Genomic DNA, 17,164 nt, shown 5'->3' on the forward strand with positions numbered 1-17,164 from the left:
TGCCCCTCACAGTAATCATGAATTCTGTGATAGATGTACTTGTATAGAGATGCCTCTAATGTCAGTTATAATTACTGTTGTGTGTTTCAAGCATTTTGTTCACCATTTAGAGCGCCTCACTTATTGCATTATCTATAGGTTGAGGCGTCGGAAATATGAATTGATGCCAGCTAAGGGTATGTTTCCAGGGCTCTCGGGTGTCCAGCCGGATGCGATCGTTGAAGTCCCACGATATTTCGGCAAATAACCTTTCTGCCATCATCATGTGTTTCTGATGGAATGGTTTGTGTGCTCATTGTCAGCATTATTTATGTCCGTCAGTCTGGCTTTGATTCCCTGCACCGACCTCCGATTGCGTCGGGCCGGTAGGTGGAAGATGCCAAAGCCTGTGGAGTGTCCGCAGTGGCCGTTATGGGTGGGTCTTGTGTTCACTTGAAGCATAACTCCTTGATGGAGCTAAGTAAGGGTTTCCATGCCTTGCTCAGTTGGAAACCTGTGTATCAGTTTATGAGATTGTCTGTTACGTGCTCTGCCAGTGAGGTTTGTTGGGCTGGCCTAGGCATGTATGGCATTGTTGTTCTTTGCCGTGGTCTTTGACTGTTCGGATCGTGTGACCGATGTAGGATTTGCTGCAACCACATGGAATATTATATACGCCTGCATTCTTGAGGCCAAATCCATCTTTCACTGTCCCCAGTAAGACACGTATCTTGGATGGTGGTCCATAGACCGTGTCAATTTTGTGTTGTTTTAGCAGTCTCCCAATTTTTGTTGTCATGTCACCCGCATACGGTAGAAAGGCAAAGCATTGTTCCTCATCTTTAGACTGTTCTTCATCTGGGTTCCATCCGTATCCCAGTCTTGGTCTCATGCTTCCAGTCTTGCACCACATTGGTCTTTCCCGTGTGATCAGCTGAGGTGCAAGACCTGTTCCATACATCCAGCCACCATCTTCTACTGCAGTTGTCACAGACATTTCTTACCCAATAAAAGGCAAGACCATACATGAAAGCAGCCATGTTGTATAATGGCTATGCTGCAATTACTGTACAGCATTCTATGTGAGCATGAGTAGTAACCAACTATCTACTTGTGTGGACAGCCACTGCCAAGGTGTGGCAAACTGCAAATTTGACCATCCAGTTACCAAACTCGCAGCACACTGCGACACAAATGACTTAAACGGCTGCTTCACTATGTGGGACATTTTGATAGTCCCTTCCAGAACAAATTTCTCCAAAGCACCCACATGGGAATTGTCTTTCCAGCCCATCTTGCACTCTTGCAGTCCCCCTGGCCTAAACCTCTGCTGATCTATTCCCAATGCCTCATCTTGCCTTTTTCATTCTCTCTCCTGTCCACACCACTTGTCCTCTGTGATAATGCACTGACTTCTCGCACCTCCCTCTCAAACAGGCATATCTCCCTGCATCTCTTTTTGCTCTACCCTCTGTACTCTTTATCGTTTTGTGCAGCTGTTGAGTCATCTGTCTGAAAACCTGTGGCTCTTGCTTGCTGTGCCCTTTTTGCATCCTTACCTGTTCCCTCCCCACCTCTCATCAGCTCAGGCAACTGCTTTCAGTAATCAAGGCTTGCTGTGAGCATGGGAGTGTGAATTTGCACGTGTGCATAGTTGCGTGTTTGAATGTGTGTTCTTGATGAGCTAGTGCTCCAAATCTAGTGTGAATGCTTGTTTTCTGTTACGCGTTTCTGTGCTCAGTGCATAAACCTACTGTAGGCGAGTGGTTGCCTTTCTCTAATTTTTTGTGATGGCCTTCACTGTATGTGGAATGGTGGGTAATAATTAATAAGGGTGTTTGTTCTATTTTGTTACTTGAAATGTTCGGTAGTCATGTGTAATTTTTAGATACTCCATCCTTTTCAATGGGCAGAAAACTGTTTGGGTGGACAACCAGTAAGTCATGGAGAACATACTGCCCATAATCTTCATTCCACAGGGCAGATTCTCACCTTATCTAAACTGAAATAAAATGTTCTAACACTCTAAGAATAATGCAAAGGAGTCAGGAACCATGATGATAAACAGAAGTCTACTGTTATTTAAAGAAACGGTGTATTATGATTAATGTTCACATGCACAAGTATAAGTATGAAAATCAGTAAAGCTTGTCTATCATAATCAACACTTGAAAAAGTTCAGAGAAGATATTACTGTTTGTTTCCATTTGCAGAAAGTTAGTTGCTTGCCTTAAAAGTGAAGAATAATTTCGGACACTTGATATTCAGTTTTCCATAATATAGCAGGCTGGTCACGAAACAGAACACAAAGAATGAAGCATGGGTTTTCCAGATAAAATCTTAATCCAAATAAGTTCATCTTTACACAGTTTCACCAGTTACATGTAAAATATACGTTTGGACTGAAACACAATAATGTCTGCCATTATTAACACCATCCAAGGCTTAAGCGGACATGAGATTCACAGTGGAGCATAGTACATTCCTATTTGACAGGCAACAACCAAATGACTTCTCAGGTGCAGACACATTGTTACCTATATACTGACAGAAAAAAATCGCAACACTGAGAAGGAATTCTGAAAGATAAATGAAAGTTGGATTGCACATTTCTACTCTGAAAGATGTCTATTCCACTTTCGCACCAGCCCCATAAGAGTGGCGCAAATAGTGCCACTATGAGGATGCAGATCAAGTTTGCTTGAAATACACGCTAATGGGATGTGGTGAGTTGATGTTAATTAAGAATACCTTTTAGGTGACAAGGACACCATTATCAGTACCCCACTGAGTTTGAATGAAGTTGACTAATAGGGCTATGAGAAGCTGGATTTTCCTTCTGCAGTAGTGCAGAAAGATTTGTCAGGAATGTAGTCACTCTACGCAATTACTGGCAGTAATGGTCATGAGAATGTAAAGTTGCGAGGATACCGGACTCTGGATGGCCATGTGTGGCACTCCTGTGAGGAGAGACCATCACATTTGGTGTGTTACTGTGGCGCGTTGTACTGCACCTGCAGCAGGAATTTGAGCAGCAGTTGATGTCACAGTGACACAGCACAGTCAAAAATCGGTTACCGAGGACAGCTCCGAGCCAGAAGCCTTGTAGTGTGCATTCCACTGACCCCAAACCAGTACCATTTACCAGTTAAGGAGCATGCGATTTTTTTATGGCAGTAGAAACACTCTCATAGTTATCCTATGTACCCTGACTGCAAATTTGTATGCCAGTCTGTTGATTCGACCTGTTGAATTGCTCACTCATAAACAGCATTCCAAGGGGTGTTGCCAATGGGATAATCCTCATTCCCATACCACTGTTGTAACTCGACACGCTCTAAAGTGTGTCGACATGTTGCCTTGGCGTGCTTGATCACCAGATCTGTCTCCAGGCAAACATGAGCGACACGGTTGAAAGACAACTGTAGTGGCATCCACAGCCAGCATTAACCATCCATGTACTGACCAACCAAGTGCAACAGTCATGTAATCCCACCCCACAAACTGACATCTGGCACCTCTACAACACAATACATACATGTTTGCACCCTTGCATTTAACATTCTGGCAGTTATATCATTATTAATGTACCAGCATTTCACGTTTGCAATGGCTTGTCTCACACTTACCATTAACCTGGAATCTTGCAGTGTTAATCACTTAAATATGTTACCTAGATAAATGTATTCCCGAAATTATTTTTTGATATTGTGGTTTCTTTTTCGTTAGTGTACATGCTTGGTGCGGATGACGAATGGAATACTTGCTCCACAACTGCTTCTAGTGTTGGCAGCAGTTGCCAGTCAGCATCCTTTATGATTACACAATTTTTTAAATTGTTGATGAAGACTAGCAGTGACCTCAGTTTTTCCATAAGTTTCTCTGTGCTTTATGTACAATCCTTACCCTGATAGTTCGTAAATTTTTAACTCCAGAATTTCCCTAACGGAACTGATGGTAGGTGGTCACTTCTGGGCTGTCTGTTTTAATTCTGTAGCTTCAGAATTTGCAATATTATCTTGCAACATGTTGCAGCTTCATTATTACATACAAAGAATATAGTGCTATCATCTTGGCTTTGTAGCTTAATAACAAAATTTTTAATCTAATTCATTTTGCAAACTTTAGATAAAAACTGGGTTTTTCTTTAATAATTCAAAAAGTAGACTGGATATTTTCGTGGAAACTTCTATCATATATTTTTATGATAAACTGAATCTCATTACAGAAGATGGCTCTGTAACTTTAATATTACGCACATCTAATACTTAAAAAAATTGAAATAATTCAAAGTTAATTGAAAACCTGTGTCATATGCAAGCTAAACTTGTGGGTTGCACTGTTGAATTTGACCATGAATGGCCCCCCATGCAGTGCCGTCAGCACATTGCAAGTGTCAGTCGTGGTCGTAATTGTATTATGTGTAGTTGTGGTTGCATTATGTTGGAGCTAAGATAATTCAAATGTGGACTAATTTTTGGTGCTCGTATGGTGGATGCTTCTGTGAACAAGGTTGCCAAAAGTTTGGTATTTTAAGAGGCTCCGTATCAGAGATTTGTAATGCGTAAAGTGGAAGTGGAAGATCATCCGCTAAGCCACACTGCGGACAAAAGTGTCTGTGGAGTGATTAATGAAAAAAGAGACGACAGCTGTTAAAGTCATTGATGAACTGAACATCATACTTGCGAACCCTGGCAGCACGAAAATGGCAATAAAGAATCTCCATAAGTGGAGAATTTCAGGGTGAGCTGGAATTCCAGAACCTCTAGTCAGTTATGCAACTGCTCATAATTGAAAAATGTGGTGCTGAAGCCATAAAACCTAGACTGTGGACCAATGTAAGAAAGTCATTTGGTCAAATGAGTGTTGTTTCTCACTGTTTCCAACTTCTGGCAGAGATTCTGTCCAGGCACTAATAACCTTGCCATTCAGTGCCTGTACACCCCAAAAACTTAAGTTTAAGTCTGAAGAGTGAAACATGGCGGGGATTCAGTGATGATTTAGGTAGCCATATTATGATATTACATAGCCTCATGGTTACTCTGCAAGGTCAAATTATTGCCCAGGAAGGATTACTTGATCATTTTGCACGATTAGGTCCATCCAATGATACAGTGTTTGTTCATCAGTGGTGGTGGTATGTTCCAAGACAACTCCTCCCCTGTTCACATAGCACACAACATCCAGGATTGGTTTTGTGAGCACGAGGGTAAACAGAAGCATCTCTTCACCAGATCTCGTTATTAGTGAGCCATTGTGGTCTACTTTGAAGAGAAGTGTGTGCAATCACCATCCATTTTCATCAACATTGCCTCAACTTACCACAATTTCGCAGGAAGAATGGTGTAATATTTCCTTGAAAACCATACATGACACATTCTGAGATGACTGGAAGCAGTTTTGAATGGCAACAGTTTTCATACACCATATTAGGTGTGGTAATTTGTTTTGTTTTTGATGTTTCCATATTTTTGTCCAATCTCATCTACATGACCACTCTGAAAATCACACTTAACAGCCTTGCAGGGGGTTCAATATACAACTTTGTCTATTTCTCTATGGTTTTGCTCTCAAATGGCATGCAGCAAAAATAAACCTTATATCTTTCTGTACTAGCTCTTGATTTCTCTTTTTCACAGTCTTTGGTTTGGTTTCCACATAATATTATGTATGTGATGGTGCCAGTTTGCTATTTGTAATCTCCACGTATTTAGCTGAATTGACAGCCTTTATATTTTTATGTTTATCAACCAGCTTAAATTTAATGGATTCCTTTTAGTACTCATGTGAATAACTTCACACTTCTGGTTATTTGTGATCAGTTGCCCCTTTTTACACCATACAGATATCTTGCCTAAATCATTTTGCAATTGGTTTTGATTTTCTGATGGCTTTACAAGGTGGTAAATGACATAATTAAGTGTAAACAGTCTAAGATGGCTGCTCAGATTGTCTTCCGTGTCACTTACATAGATTAGAAATGGCAGAGGGTCTACATCACTTCCCTGGAGAAGTATCACTTTTCTTTTACTCGACGACTTTCCATCAATTACTTCAAACTGTGGCCTTCCTGACAGGAAACCATGAATCCAGTCGTAGATTTTATGCAAGCAATTTGATTAGAAGCTGCTTGTGAGGAACAGTATCAAAAGTCTTTTGGAAATCTAGAAATATAGAAACAATATAAGATCCCCTGTCAATAGCACTCGTTACTTCGTGAGAATGAAGATTTTGTTGCAGTGCACAGAAACAATACTTTCTGAAACTGTGCTGGTTGTGTAGATAGGTTTGATCTGGAAAAGAGTGTCTGGTGTTGACATGTTGGCATGAAAGGTAACTACACCAGCCCTAACATACATAAGAGATTTGTGAATCTCATGAGAAATGGGGATAAAAACCAAGAAAAATGAAGGAAAAAACTATGGTGTAATGCAGACAGAAATTATTTGGTGCCTGTCACTGTTAACTTTGTTTTCATTTGTTCTAATAGTGTCAATTCTGATCTGTGATTCTGAATGAAATTTTCCTCTGGTTGTTTTAGATCTATAACTGCTGCCTTTCATATCTGAGAATAGTAAGCACTTATTGAATTTGACTGAAGCATCATTTTTGTATCCTCTTGAGATTTTAATGTGTGTTGAATGTTGCAGAGCTTCCACATTATTAACTGAATTAACATTACACTGAACTTCTGCTTATGCGCATCCACCACCTGAATACTACTGTATACTGCCAGATGTCATTGTTACCAACAACAGTACGTCTCATTTTAATCATATGATGTTTAACTAATTGTACTCCAGAATAACTTGCGGGAGAATGACCAGCCATGTGTGTGAGCCATGAAGATTAAAGTGCATCCACATATTTTTTTCTATATTTCAGTTCAGATATTCCACGAAATTTATTTTCGTCTGGGAAAATGTTGATGCTACAATACATTTAAAGATATATTATTCACAAAATTTGTAAGCTAAATACAATTTTTTATTTCAGGGGCTATGGAGAATTGGGGATTAGTGACATATAGAGAGACATGTTTGCTTGTTGATCCCGAGAATACATCAGCTGTAAGGAAACAGTGGATTGCTCTAGTTGTGGGTCATGAACTTGCGCATCAGTGGTTTGGAAATCTTGTGACAATGGTAATTATGTATGAGATGGATTCAATTAAAATATTATCAGTTAGTGTCCTGCCCCCTGAAAACTTCCCAAGATTGTTTTTTTCCTTAATTCTCTCTTGCAGCTAATAAATAGTACTTCTATATTGAACTGTCATACATTTAGTTTTTCCATTTTATTGTAATAAAATATTTTGAAATAATTCAAGCAACAAATCATTGTTTCTTCCACATTCATTTGAAGATTTAATTATGTTTTTACTAATCTCCTTTCATTTCTCGCTGATTATTTCTACTTTATGAATATTTCTTTTCTAGGAATGGTGGACACATCTGTGGCTGAATGAAGGATATGCATCCTTTGTTGAATTTCTCTGCGTTGCACATTTATTTCCTGAGTATGACATATGGACGCAGTTTGTAACTGATACTTACATCAGAGCATTGGAACTGGATTGTCTTAAGAACAGCCACCCGATTGAGGTAAGATTTTGAAACCAGTGTCTCTAGTTTGCATTTAAACTGTACTTGAACAAAGCTGCTCAATAAGTGCTAAGCTCACCCAACTGCTGTTCTGGACTCACTGATACAGTCAACAGACTTTTTGAAAAATGCTCAGGAAGTGTAGGTCTGTATGTAAAGCTGTATTTCGTAAAGCAGAATTAAGTGGCAGGCTGTGAGTAGTTGGTATGAGAAATGTGTGTTGAAAAAGGTGTAATTCTCTTTCCTGTTCATGTGAGAGAGATGCAAGAGTATATACCATATATACACATGTAGACAATGGTGTGTGTGTGTGTGTGTGTGTGTGTGTGTGTGTGTGTGTGTGTGTGTGGTTTTTTTTTTTTTTTTGTAGTGTGGTAAGAAAGTCCTTGGCCGAAAGCTCAAAATTTTAGCAGTCTGTTTTCATTGTGCCTGTCTGCGACTTATTGCATCCTCTGTATGGTGAGTAGCACTCTATCCTTTCCATATATATATATGAGAAAATTCGGGTCATGTCTTTGAGAAATCATTTGTAACCTCCTTTCTAAGTGTGTCAGTTTTCTTTCTTTGAATCCATCCAGCTTTCTTTTCCAGATTAGCTTGGTAGCAATCAAAAGATAAAAACACTTTTAAATGTTACATTGACTACTTTAGAAACTTCACAAAGTTTGCATAACCATAAAGGACAACAGTAATTAAGTTCTCTTAGGTATATAACTTAGGGTAAATTTTTATTCAGTGTTTGATTTCTTAAGGAGCAGTTGATCAGTAGGATATTCCTTGTGCTATTTCAGGTAGGGAATGGTAGGCAGCAGTGACTCTTTAGCTTGTAACTGGAGCAGCCTTTGCAGCAAGAATTGATACTGCATGCTAGTTCTCTTGTGGTCACTTGTACGTACCATTAAGCCCGAGTTTTGGGGGCTTTTGGCTGTCGAACGTATATGATACATTGGACTCAGATCACTGGCAGCCAGGCTCTGGTAAATTGTCACAATCTTCCCTGTTGATGCTGTGGGGGCATTTAATTATTTAAGTGGCTTATCATATTAATCATCGATGGATCTGTGGCTGTCAGGCAAGCACATGAGTTTCCTGTTTATTTACAAATCGGCCACAGACCTGGTGATGTTTGGCTATTGCTGATTTGCTGTGTTGACCTAGTCAGAACAGCCTATTGCACTTGAACAATCATTAATATATTATAGTACATCAAATGAGTGTAGTATTTGGCTAAGAGATAGTCTGTGCATAATGCAAGATAATGAGACACGATACGGCCATAAGCCGTAGGTTATTAAACATCTGAATGCAAAGTGTTTGAACTGTAATGTCAATGTAGACTGCATCATTGACAATAGCTGACTTTTGACAACCAGTTTTCAGCCAGATGCAATGGAGGCCAGTTACCAGTGGCATTTTAGTGCAGGTAAATGTATTTACATTATGCAGTACATGGTGACTTTCTTAACATTACATGTGAAAAACTTGTACCTATTTCGTGTGCAGCATTTCACAATCTTAACATTGGCGACAATTCACAGTACTTAAATTTTGTCACTATTTAAATGACAATCATCAGTTGCTTTCATTAATACTATTCACTGACAAAGCCATGTTTATACAGAATGGAATTAATGACACAGATAGTAAACATCAATGCTTGCAGGAAAATCTGCACGCTTCAGTATAAACCAACTGTGAAGTTCATTTTTTAATTAATATTTGGTGTGACATGATCGGTAACATACAAATAGGCAATCATTTCTGAAGAGCGAATGATTGGACAGAATTACTTACATTCTATGGAAAATTCATTGTTGAACAACTAGAGGACAATCTTCTTACCACATGAGCTGCCATGTACTTCCAGCATGATGGAGCCCCTCCACATGTACCATACATGCCAGGAAGCATCTCAAATGCACTTACCCTAATCGCTGGATTGGTTATGGTTGTACAGTTAATTGGTCACCATATTGGCAGACCTTACACCATTAGATTTTTGCATATTAGGTTGTATGAAGACTGAAGTGCAAAAAAAAGTGAATATGCGAGATGTCTTGCTCGGTCACATCGTGGATGCTGCTGCCCCTGTTAGGGTATATGCAGGGGCAGTCACCAGGAAATGGTCAGATTTGTCACACCAAAACATGTATTAATTTTTTACCATCGTTTTTCTTACTGTTGTTAGTTAACTGTGAATAAGGCCCACACACAAAATTGTAGCTGCTTACACGAGCTGGAAGTCACGCAAACATAATCACAAAATCAGCTGTTTCTCTTGCTTAGTGCTTGCAGTGAAGACTGGCCACCTCTGGAAATCGCGAGTCGCTAGCTGTTGGTATGGTGAACGTTGCGCACATGGTTGGAAAATGCGGCCATTGTACCACAGCATTCACTAAAGACGAATATTGCTGCAAGGTTTTGGGGAAAAAGGAAAATTAATGTTTGATTCTTTGGGATGCACTTTCTTTTAATTTCTGGTACGTATTTTGAAAAAGTATCGTCCTGATACTAGTTAGAGTTGGGAAAGATTTTCTGTAGATCTACATCTATACTGCACAAGCCATTTTATGCTGAACATTCAATCTCCTCTCACATGTGATGGTGAATCATGTAAATGTTTTGCTACTTACTATGAAGACTGTGACGAGTGAAATGGTAGTTGAATTTCTGGACGTGCATGTAAATAGTGCAGGCATATGGCTAGAAACAACAGAAACATTTGTTATTTTACATTGTAAATACACAGACAGTGAAGAAACTGAAGAAAGTTGTAGTCATGAAGATTGTATGAGCGATAGTGCCTTATATAAAGTTATCTCCAAAAGCAACACCAGAAACTAAAATTACCGTATCGAACAACAAAATAAATGCGGTGATAATTGGTTGAACAAAAGTGTTAAGAAATGCCTGTGTTTCGTTACTGTTCAAAATAATCATCACTTTATACGTTCTGAACGTGAATTGTATGGATGGAAAATGAAGTCACTCGATGACATAAGAGTCAACTGGAAATTGCAATGGAGTTAAATGCGCAACTTTTTGAGCTATTTACCGAAGCCAGCATTACAACTTTACATGACTAGGCATTAGGTATTGCCAATGTGATAGGCGTTAAAGAATTTACAGCTTTTGAAAGTTGGATTAATCACTTCAAAAGATCACATAAACTTGTGGCAAGAAAAATTACAAATTTTGATTCGGGTGAAGTGATTAGAACAAAAATGATTGAAGTTCTTGTTGCATATGCAAAACATAAGATCGCAATTTTTAGTGACTCTTGAGTTTACAATTCAGATCAGACCGGTCTTAAAAAAAAATGCATACTGAAAACACATTGTCATTCAAAGGGGAAAAACATAGAGGCAACTGCACAGTCCATGATTACACTCACACATTCATACAGTATAATGCCTGTAATTAGTCTGGATGATTCAATTCTGTCTAAACTGTATGTATTTCTTCAAGAATCAAACAGACGCTGTGGACAAAGTGTAAAAGAACAGTGTTCTACTCAGGTAATCTTGTGGTAGATGCATCGAAGTCAGGGGAATAATTGGAAATGAAAATGTTAAATCTTTCGTGCATCGTGCTTTTCTTCCATTCTGCGAGAAAAAAAATCTCTTCTCCTTCTAGGTTCATGGTCAGGTCATAAAAGTTTTAAAAGCTATATTTCAAGTTCATCCTGACAAGGAAGTAGAGCTGCTTCAGATTCCACGTGGCATGACTAATGTAATTCAACCATTTTATAGAGAAATTTTCAGTAAGTGGAAGGTATTTTACAGAAAACTAATAGAACCTTATTGTGTGTAGATCAATGCTTAGAGATGAGTTTGTTAAAAATACATATTTTTCAATTGGTACTTTGTAAAACACATTTTGTAATGTTTGCGAATTGGTGTATACGTGTTAACCTGACAAAATGTATATGCATCTACGCTTACTCTCCTCAAACCACTGTGAAGTGCATGGCAGAGAGTATGCCCCATTTTACCAGTTACTAGGGCTTTTTCTCATTAGATTCATATAAGGTGCAATAGAAGAATGACCTACTTCTCGTTCTATTCATGTATGGAACACAGGAAGGAGGATTGTCTTATGCCTCTGTGTGTGCTGTAGTAAATCTAGTCTTGTCCTCAAGATTCCTCCAGTAGTGATACATAGGGGATTGAAGTATATTCCTAGAGCCATCATTTAAAGCCGGTTTTTGAAAATTAATTAGTAGACTTTCTAAGGAGAGTCAGCAAATCACTTTCTTCAGCATCCCTGACATTATCCAATGGATCAAACAAACCTGTGGCCATTTGTGCTGCCCTTCTTAGTACGTATTCAACATCCCCTGTTAATACTATTCGGTACGGGTCCCACACGCTTGAGCGATATTCTAAGATGGGTTGCACAAGTGATTCGTAAGTAATCTTCGTAGACTGATTTACCCAATCTTTTACTAATAAACTGAAGTCTACCACCAGCTTTACCACAACTGAACCTATTGATCATGCCATTACAAATCCCTGCAAAGTGTTCCGTCAAGGTACGTATATGAGTTGACAGATTTCAATTGCGACTGTCTACCTGTAGTCATAGAATAGGTATTTTTGTTTTTTTAATGTGCACAATTTTACATTTCTGAGCATTTAAAGCAAGTTGCCAGCCTTTGGACCACTTTGAAATCTTATCAAGACCTGACTGAATATTTATGCAGCGTCTTTCAACAGTATTTCATTATAGATGACTGCATCATCTGCAAAAACTGTGGAGTTACTATTAATATTGTTCGCAAGGTCATTAATGTAAAATGTGAACAGCAAGGGTCCCAACATACTTCCATGGGCTACACTGGGAGTTACTTCTACATCTGTTGACGACTCTTGGTCCAAGTTAACTTATTGTGCCCTCTCTACCCAGACATCCTCAATCTAAGCACAAATTTCACTTGATAACCCATATTATCTTACTTTCCGTAATAAGTGTAGGTGTGGTACAGAGTCAAAAGCTTTTCAGAAATTAAGAAACAGTGTGTCTACTTGAATGCCTTGATTCAAAGCTTTCAGTATGACATACGAGAAAAGAATGAGTTTCCATTAGCAATATTTCTGGAATTGAATAACAAAGAATATAAATAATAATGTACATTAAATGTGTTGTATCTTGGAAACCACTCAGAATTGGGATTATGTCTGTATGTTCTTTTGCTCCAGATGAGCATTCCTGTAATATACCTGAATACTGACTGTTTCTCTCGGAAAACACTGTATATTGTAATTGAAGAAAGACCTATTGTTACAATAATTTTTAAAATGCAATGAGTATACTTAAAATTTGATTGTTTTTGGTTAGGCTTTACTGTGAATGTTACTGGTATCGTGTGAAATAAGAGGTTTACTGTTAAGTCATTGTTTCTTTAATTCCACAATGCTTTTTAAAGCTTCAGTCCTCCATCATCCAGTGGATTTATGTGGATTAATATGGCAAGTGTGTATTACATTATGATGTCGTAGTAACCTGTAGTACTGTCTAGTAAAAAAAAAAAGTCACTGGACAGTGTTGCAGATTATTCCAAAATTATAACACAACACACAAATGCCATATTAATATGCACAAATCCTTTTGATGATGGAGACTTAAAACTTTGAAACATGCTGTGCAAGTAAATAAACACTTACTGATAACAGTAAAATTCTCTCATTTGACAGGCAATACACATTTTAAAAATTGAAATTAGAGTTCTTTAGTCAATCTCCTTCCTTGAAATAAAGTGTAAAATTTATGCATACTTGAAACAGGGCTGTTAATGAATAACTTGTAAAATTTATCTGTGTGTATGAAGGCATACCTTAGCAGATGCAGGTTTATGTAGATGTAACTGGAAATTATTAATTAGCATGAACTGACCTTTAAATATAAAAAAGATATTGTTGAGATTAAGACTGCAAATAAATTTGTCACAAAGTTTGATTTTGATATAATTTTCTTTATTATGTCGGTATGGATGAAAGATATCCTGACATGGTATAGTCTGGTGTTAAATCTTATGAATTTGAATGTGTTGATTGACCTCCTGTATGTGTAATGATTTGCTTATTTTTCTGATTTTAAAGGAACCAAGTATTTTGCTTTTTCAAACTACAGTGTAAAAGTCTCTTGTGTTTCTTCAGGGGTAGGCTGTTGATACTCAGATGTATGATGAATGAAATCTGAATAGAGCAACTAATAACGATTATACACAAACTCGAACATATTCTTAAATTTAAAAATTATACCCCCTGATTAGTTTATTGTGTTGGTAGGTGCAGTGTAACTCTTCTTCTTGTGAATTTTATTTAAGTATAACTACACAAAATAATTTGATTCCAGGTTCCTGTTGGTCATCCTTCAGAAATTGATGAAATATTTGATGACATTTCATATAACAAAGGCGCCTCTGTGATTAGAATGCTGCACAAGTATATAGGAGATGAGGTAATTACATTTGTTACATAGTTTTGTTTAATGAATTTGACAAATATGCAAGTGTTACATTTCCTGAATGGGCCTGGGTTGCACCAGCCATCTGCTGCAGATAACCCAACTTTTCGGAGGGATACACATCACAGTAACAGCTTATGGTATGCTGACATAATTATCAGCATTTACCAATTGATATACAAAATGCTTTTTACGCATTTTTATTTTGCATGTAGTGTTCCACGCTGATTTATTTTTATGAATTTTATTCTATTGAAACAATTTGTCTACAAAAATTCACCACCTTTCTAAATTTATGATATTTTTCAAGAATAGTGTACATTGGTTACACTGTGTTTTGAAAACTAAATTGGATACTCTGGCGTCATTTTACAGTATTGATGTACGGGAAACAGTGATAGGCCTGTCTCCTCCCATCCACATCTCTCTGCCTCTCTCTCCTCCACCTGTCTTTCTTCACCCTCACTCTGACCCTCTCTCTGCCAGTCCCTTCACACTCCCCCTCTATCTACCAGTCTCTTCACACTCCCCTCCCCTCACCTCACCTCACCTCACCTCACCTCACTTTCCCCCTCTCTCTGCCCGTCTCATTGCCCCACCCCCTCTCTCTGCTCATCTCATTGCCCCACCCCTCTCTCTACTCATCTCATCGCCCCTCCCCCCTCTATGCCCGTCTCATCATCACCCCTCCCCCCTCTCTGCCCGTCTCATCATCGCCCCTCCCCCCTCTCTGCCCGTCTCATCATCGCCCCTCCCCCCTCTCTGCCCGTCTCATCATCGCCCCTCCCCCCTCTCTGCCCGTCTCATCATCGCCCCTCCCCCCTCTCTGCCCGTCTCATCATCGCCCCTCCCCCCTCTCTGCCCGTCTCATCATCGCCCCTCCCCCCTCTCTGCCCGTCTCATCATCGCCCCTCCCCCCTCTCTGCCCGTCTCATCATCGCCCCTCCCCCCTCTCTGCCCGTCTCATCATCGCCCCTCCCCCCTCTCTGCCCGTCTCATCATCGCCCCTCCCCCCTCTCTGCCCGTCTCATCATCGCCTCTCCCCCCTCTCTGCCCGTCTCATCATCGCCCCTCCCCCCCTCTCTGCCCGTCTCATCATCCCCCTCCCCCTCTCTCTGACCCTCTCATCATCCCCCCCTCCCCCCTCTCTCTGCCTGGCACAACATCCCCCCTCCCCCTCTCTCTGCCCGTCTCATTATCCCCCTCCCCCCTCTCTCTGCCCGCCACAACATCCACCCCTCCCCCCTCTCTCTGCCCGGCACAACATCTCCCCTCCCCCCCTGTCTCAACCCGTCTCGTAGTCTCCCCCTCTCTGCCCGTCTCGTCGTCTCCCCCTCCCCCTCCCCCCCCTTCTCCGCCCGTGTGTCATCCTTGCCACAATGGGAGGTGGGTGTTCTTTAACCCCACAGTTTTTCTTTCCAGGTCGTAAGTAATATGTTCAGTTGAAATCAATCAAGGGGATAGGAGATGTTGAGTGTAGGCATATGTTTACAAATGTATGTCTTATTTTCTGCTGGTTTGCATAATATGACTCCAGAATGGATCTGGTTTGCATAATATGACTCCAGAATGGATCTTAAATTTATCTTTGGAACTCAGCCATGGGCATAATTTGTATCCTGGAATGCCTAGTCAGAGATGGCATGTGGAGTGTTTTGCAGAATGACTCGTCAATGGAAAACATTGTTTTGGCTCTGATTGCAAATAAAATTTCATTTAATGTGTTACTTCATGTCAGAATTGCTGAGTGATATAAGATTTGTTTAGCCATCTCCCACTTCAGTTATTCAGAACTCGTTCACTTATCTGAACTGTGTAGATCTGAAATAATAAAGATCATAAATTGAGCCAAGCATCACCAGCACTTTAGATGTCAGATTTTATATTTAGAAAATCATATATAATGCCAGAAGTTGTGAATTTTAGCACCTGTTAGTATAGCAGACTGTGAAATGATGTAGCATTAATTGTGGCAATTCCTATGTGCTTAACTGTGAACCATTTGTGGTAAGTGGCTCTTCTGCATCTACGTATGTACTCTGCAAGCCATGGTGGGGGTACCTTGTACCACTAATAATTATTTCCATTCCTGTTCCAGTTGGGGGGAATAATGACTGTGTATATGCCTTTGTACAAGATGAAATTTCTTTTATCTTCGTGGCCCTTTCGTAGGTGTACTTTAGTACCAGCAAAATAGTTGTCCAGTCAACTTCAAATGCTAGTTATCTAAATCTTCTCAGTAACATTTCTCGAAAAGGACATTGTCTTCCCTCCAGGAATCTCCATTTGAGTTCACAAAGCATCTCCATAATACTTGTGTGTTGATTTAACTTACAAATAACAAATCTGGCAGCTTGCCTCTCAATTGCTTTGGTGTCTTTCATTATCCCAACCTGGTGGGGATTTCAGACAGTCGATCAGTACTCAATAATGGGTCACATAAGTGTTCTATATGTGGTGTCCTCTACAGAGGAACAACACTTTCCTAAGGGGTCCCAATAAACTGAAGTCTGCCATTCACCTTCGTAACTACTGTCCTCCATTTCATAATGCTTTGCAACATTATGCTTAGATATTTAATCAGATTGACTGTCAAGCTGCACACCACTAATGATGTGTTCAAACATTGCGGGATTATTTTTGCCTGCTCATCTTCCTAAATGCACATTTTTTTATATTTAAAGCAAGGTGCTATGCACCACATCAACTTGAAATTTTGTCTAAGTCATCTTGTATCCTCCTCCAGTCACTCAATGATCATATTCTCCTACTCACATCATCATCTGCAAACAGCCGCAGATTTCCGCTTAGCCTGTCTGCCCGATAATTTGTGTGCAGAGAATGATAGTGGTCCTATCATGCTTCTCTGAGGTACTTCTATGATACCTTTATCTCTGAAAATTGACCATCAGGGACAACACACTGGATTCTATTACTTAAGAAGTGTTTGAGACACTTGGGTATCTCGAAACCTATTCCATAGGCTCTTACCTTCATTAACGGTCTGCAATGGGGCTCTGTGACAAATGCTTTCTAGAAATCTGGGAATAAGGAATATACCTGTTGTCCTTCATCCACAGTTTGCAGGATGCCAAGTGAATAAGTGGCAAACT

The 17,164-nt window shown here is 39.5% G+C and overlaps 1 protein-coding gene across 4 annotated transcripts in view; it reads left to right on the forward strand.

Moving 5' to 3' along the window:
- LOC126354669 (puromycin-sensitive aminopeptidase) overlaps positions 1-17,164 on the forward strand; it is a 141,588-nt gene that overhangs the window by 35,022 nt on the left and 89,402 nt on the right. For all 4 annotated transcript variants that reach the window (XM_050004461.1, XM_050004459.1, XM_050004458.1 and 1 more), the window contains exons 5-7: positions 6,976-7,124; positions 7,419-7,583; positions 13,941-14,045. In XM_050004461.1, the coding sequence (XP_049860418.1) occupies positions 6,976-7,124; positions 7,419-7,583; positions 13,941-14,045 (419 nt within the window). The remainder of the gene's footprint in view (positions 1-6,975; positions 7,125-7,418; positions 7,584-13,940; positions 14,046-17,164) is intronic.

The sequence above is a fragment of the Schistocerca gregaria genome, chromosome 3 (assembly GCF_023897955.1).
Source record: "Schistocerca gregaria isolate iqSchGreg1 chromosome 3, iqSchGreg1.2, whole genome shotgun sequence".
Classification (NCBI taxonomy): domain Eukaryota; kingdom Metazoa; phylum Arthropoda; class Insecta; order Orthoptera; family Acrididae; genus Schistocerca; species Schistocerca gregaria.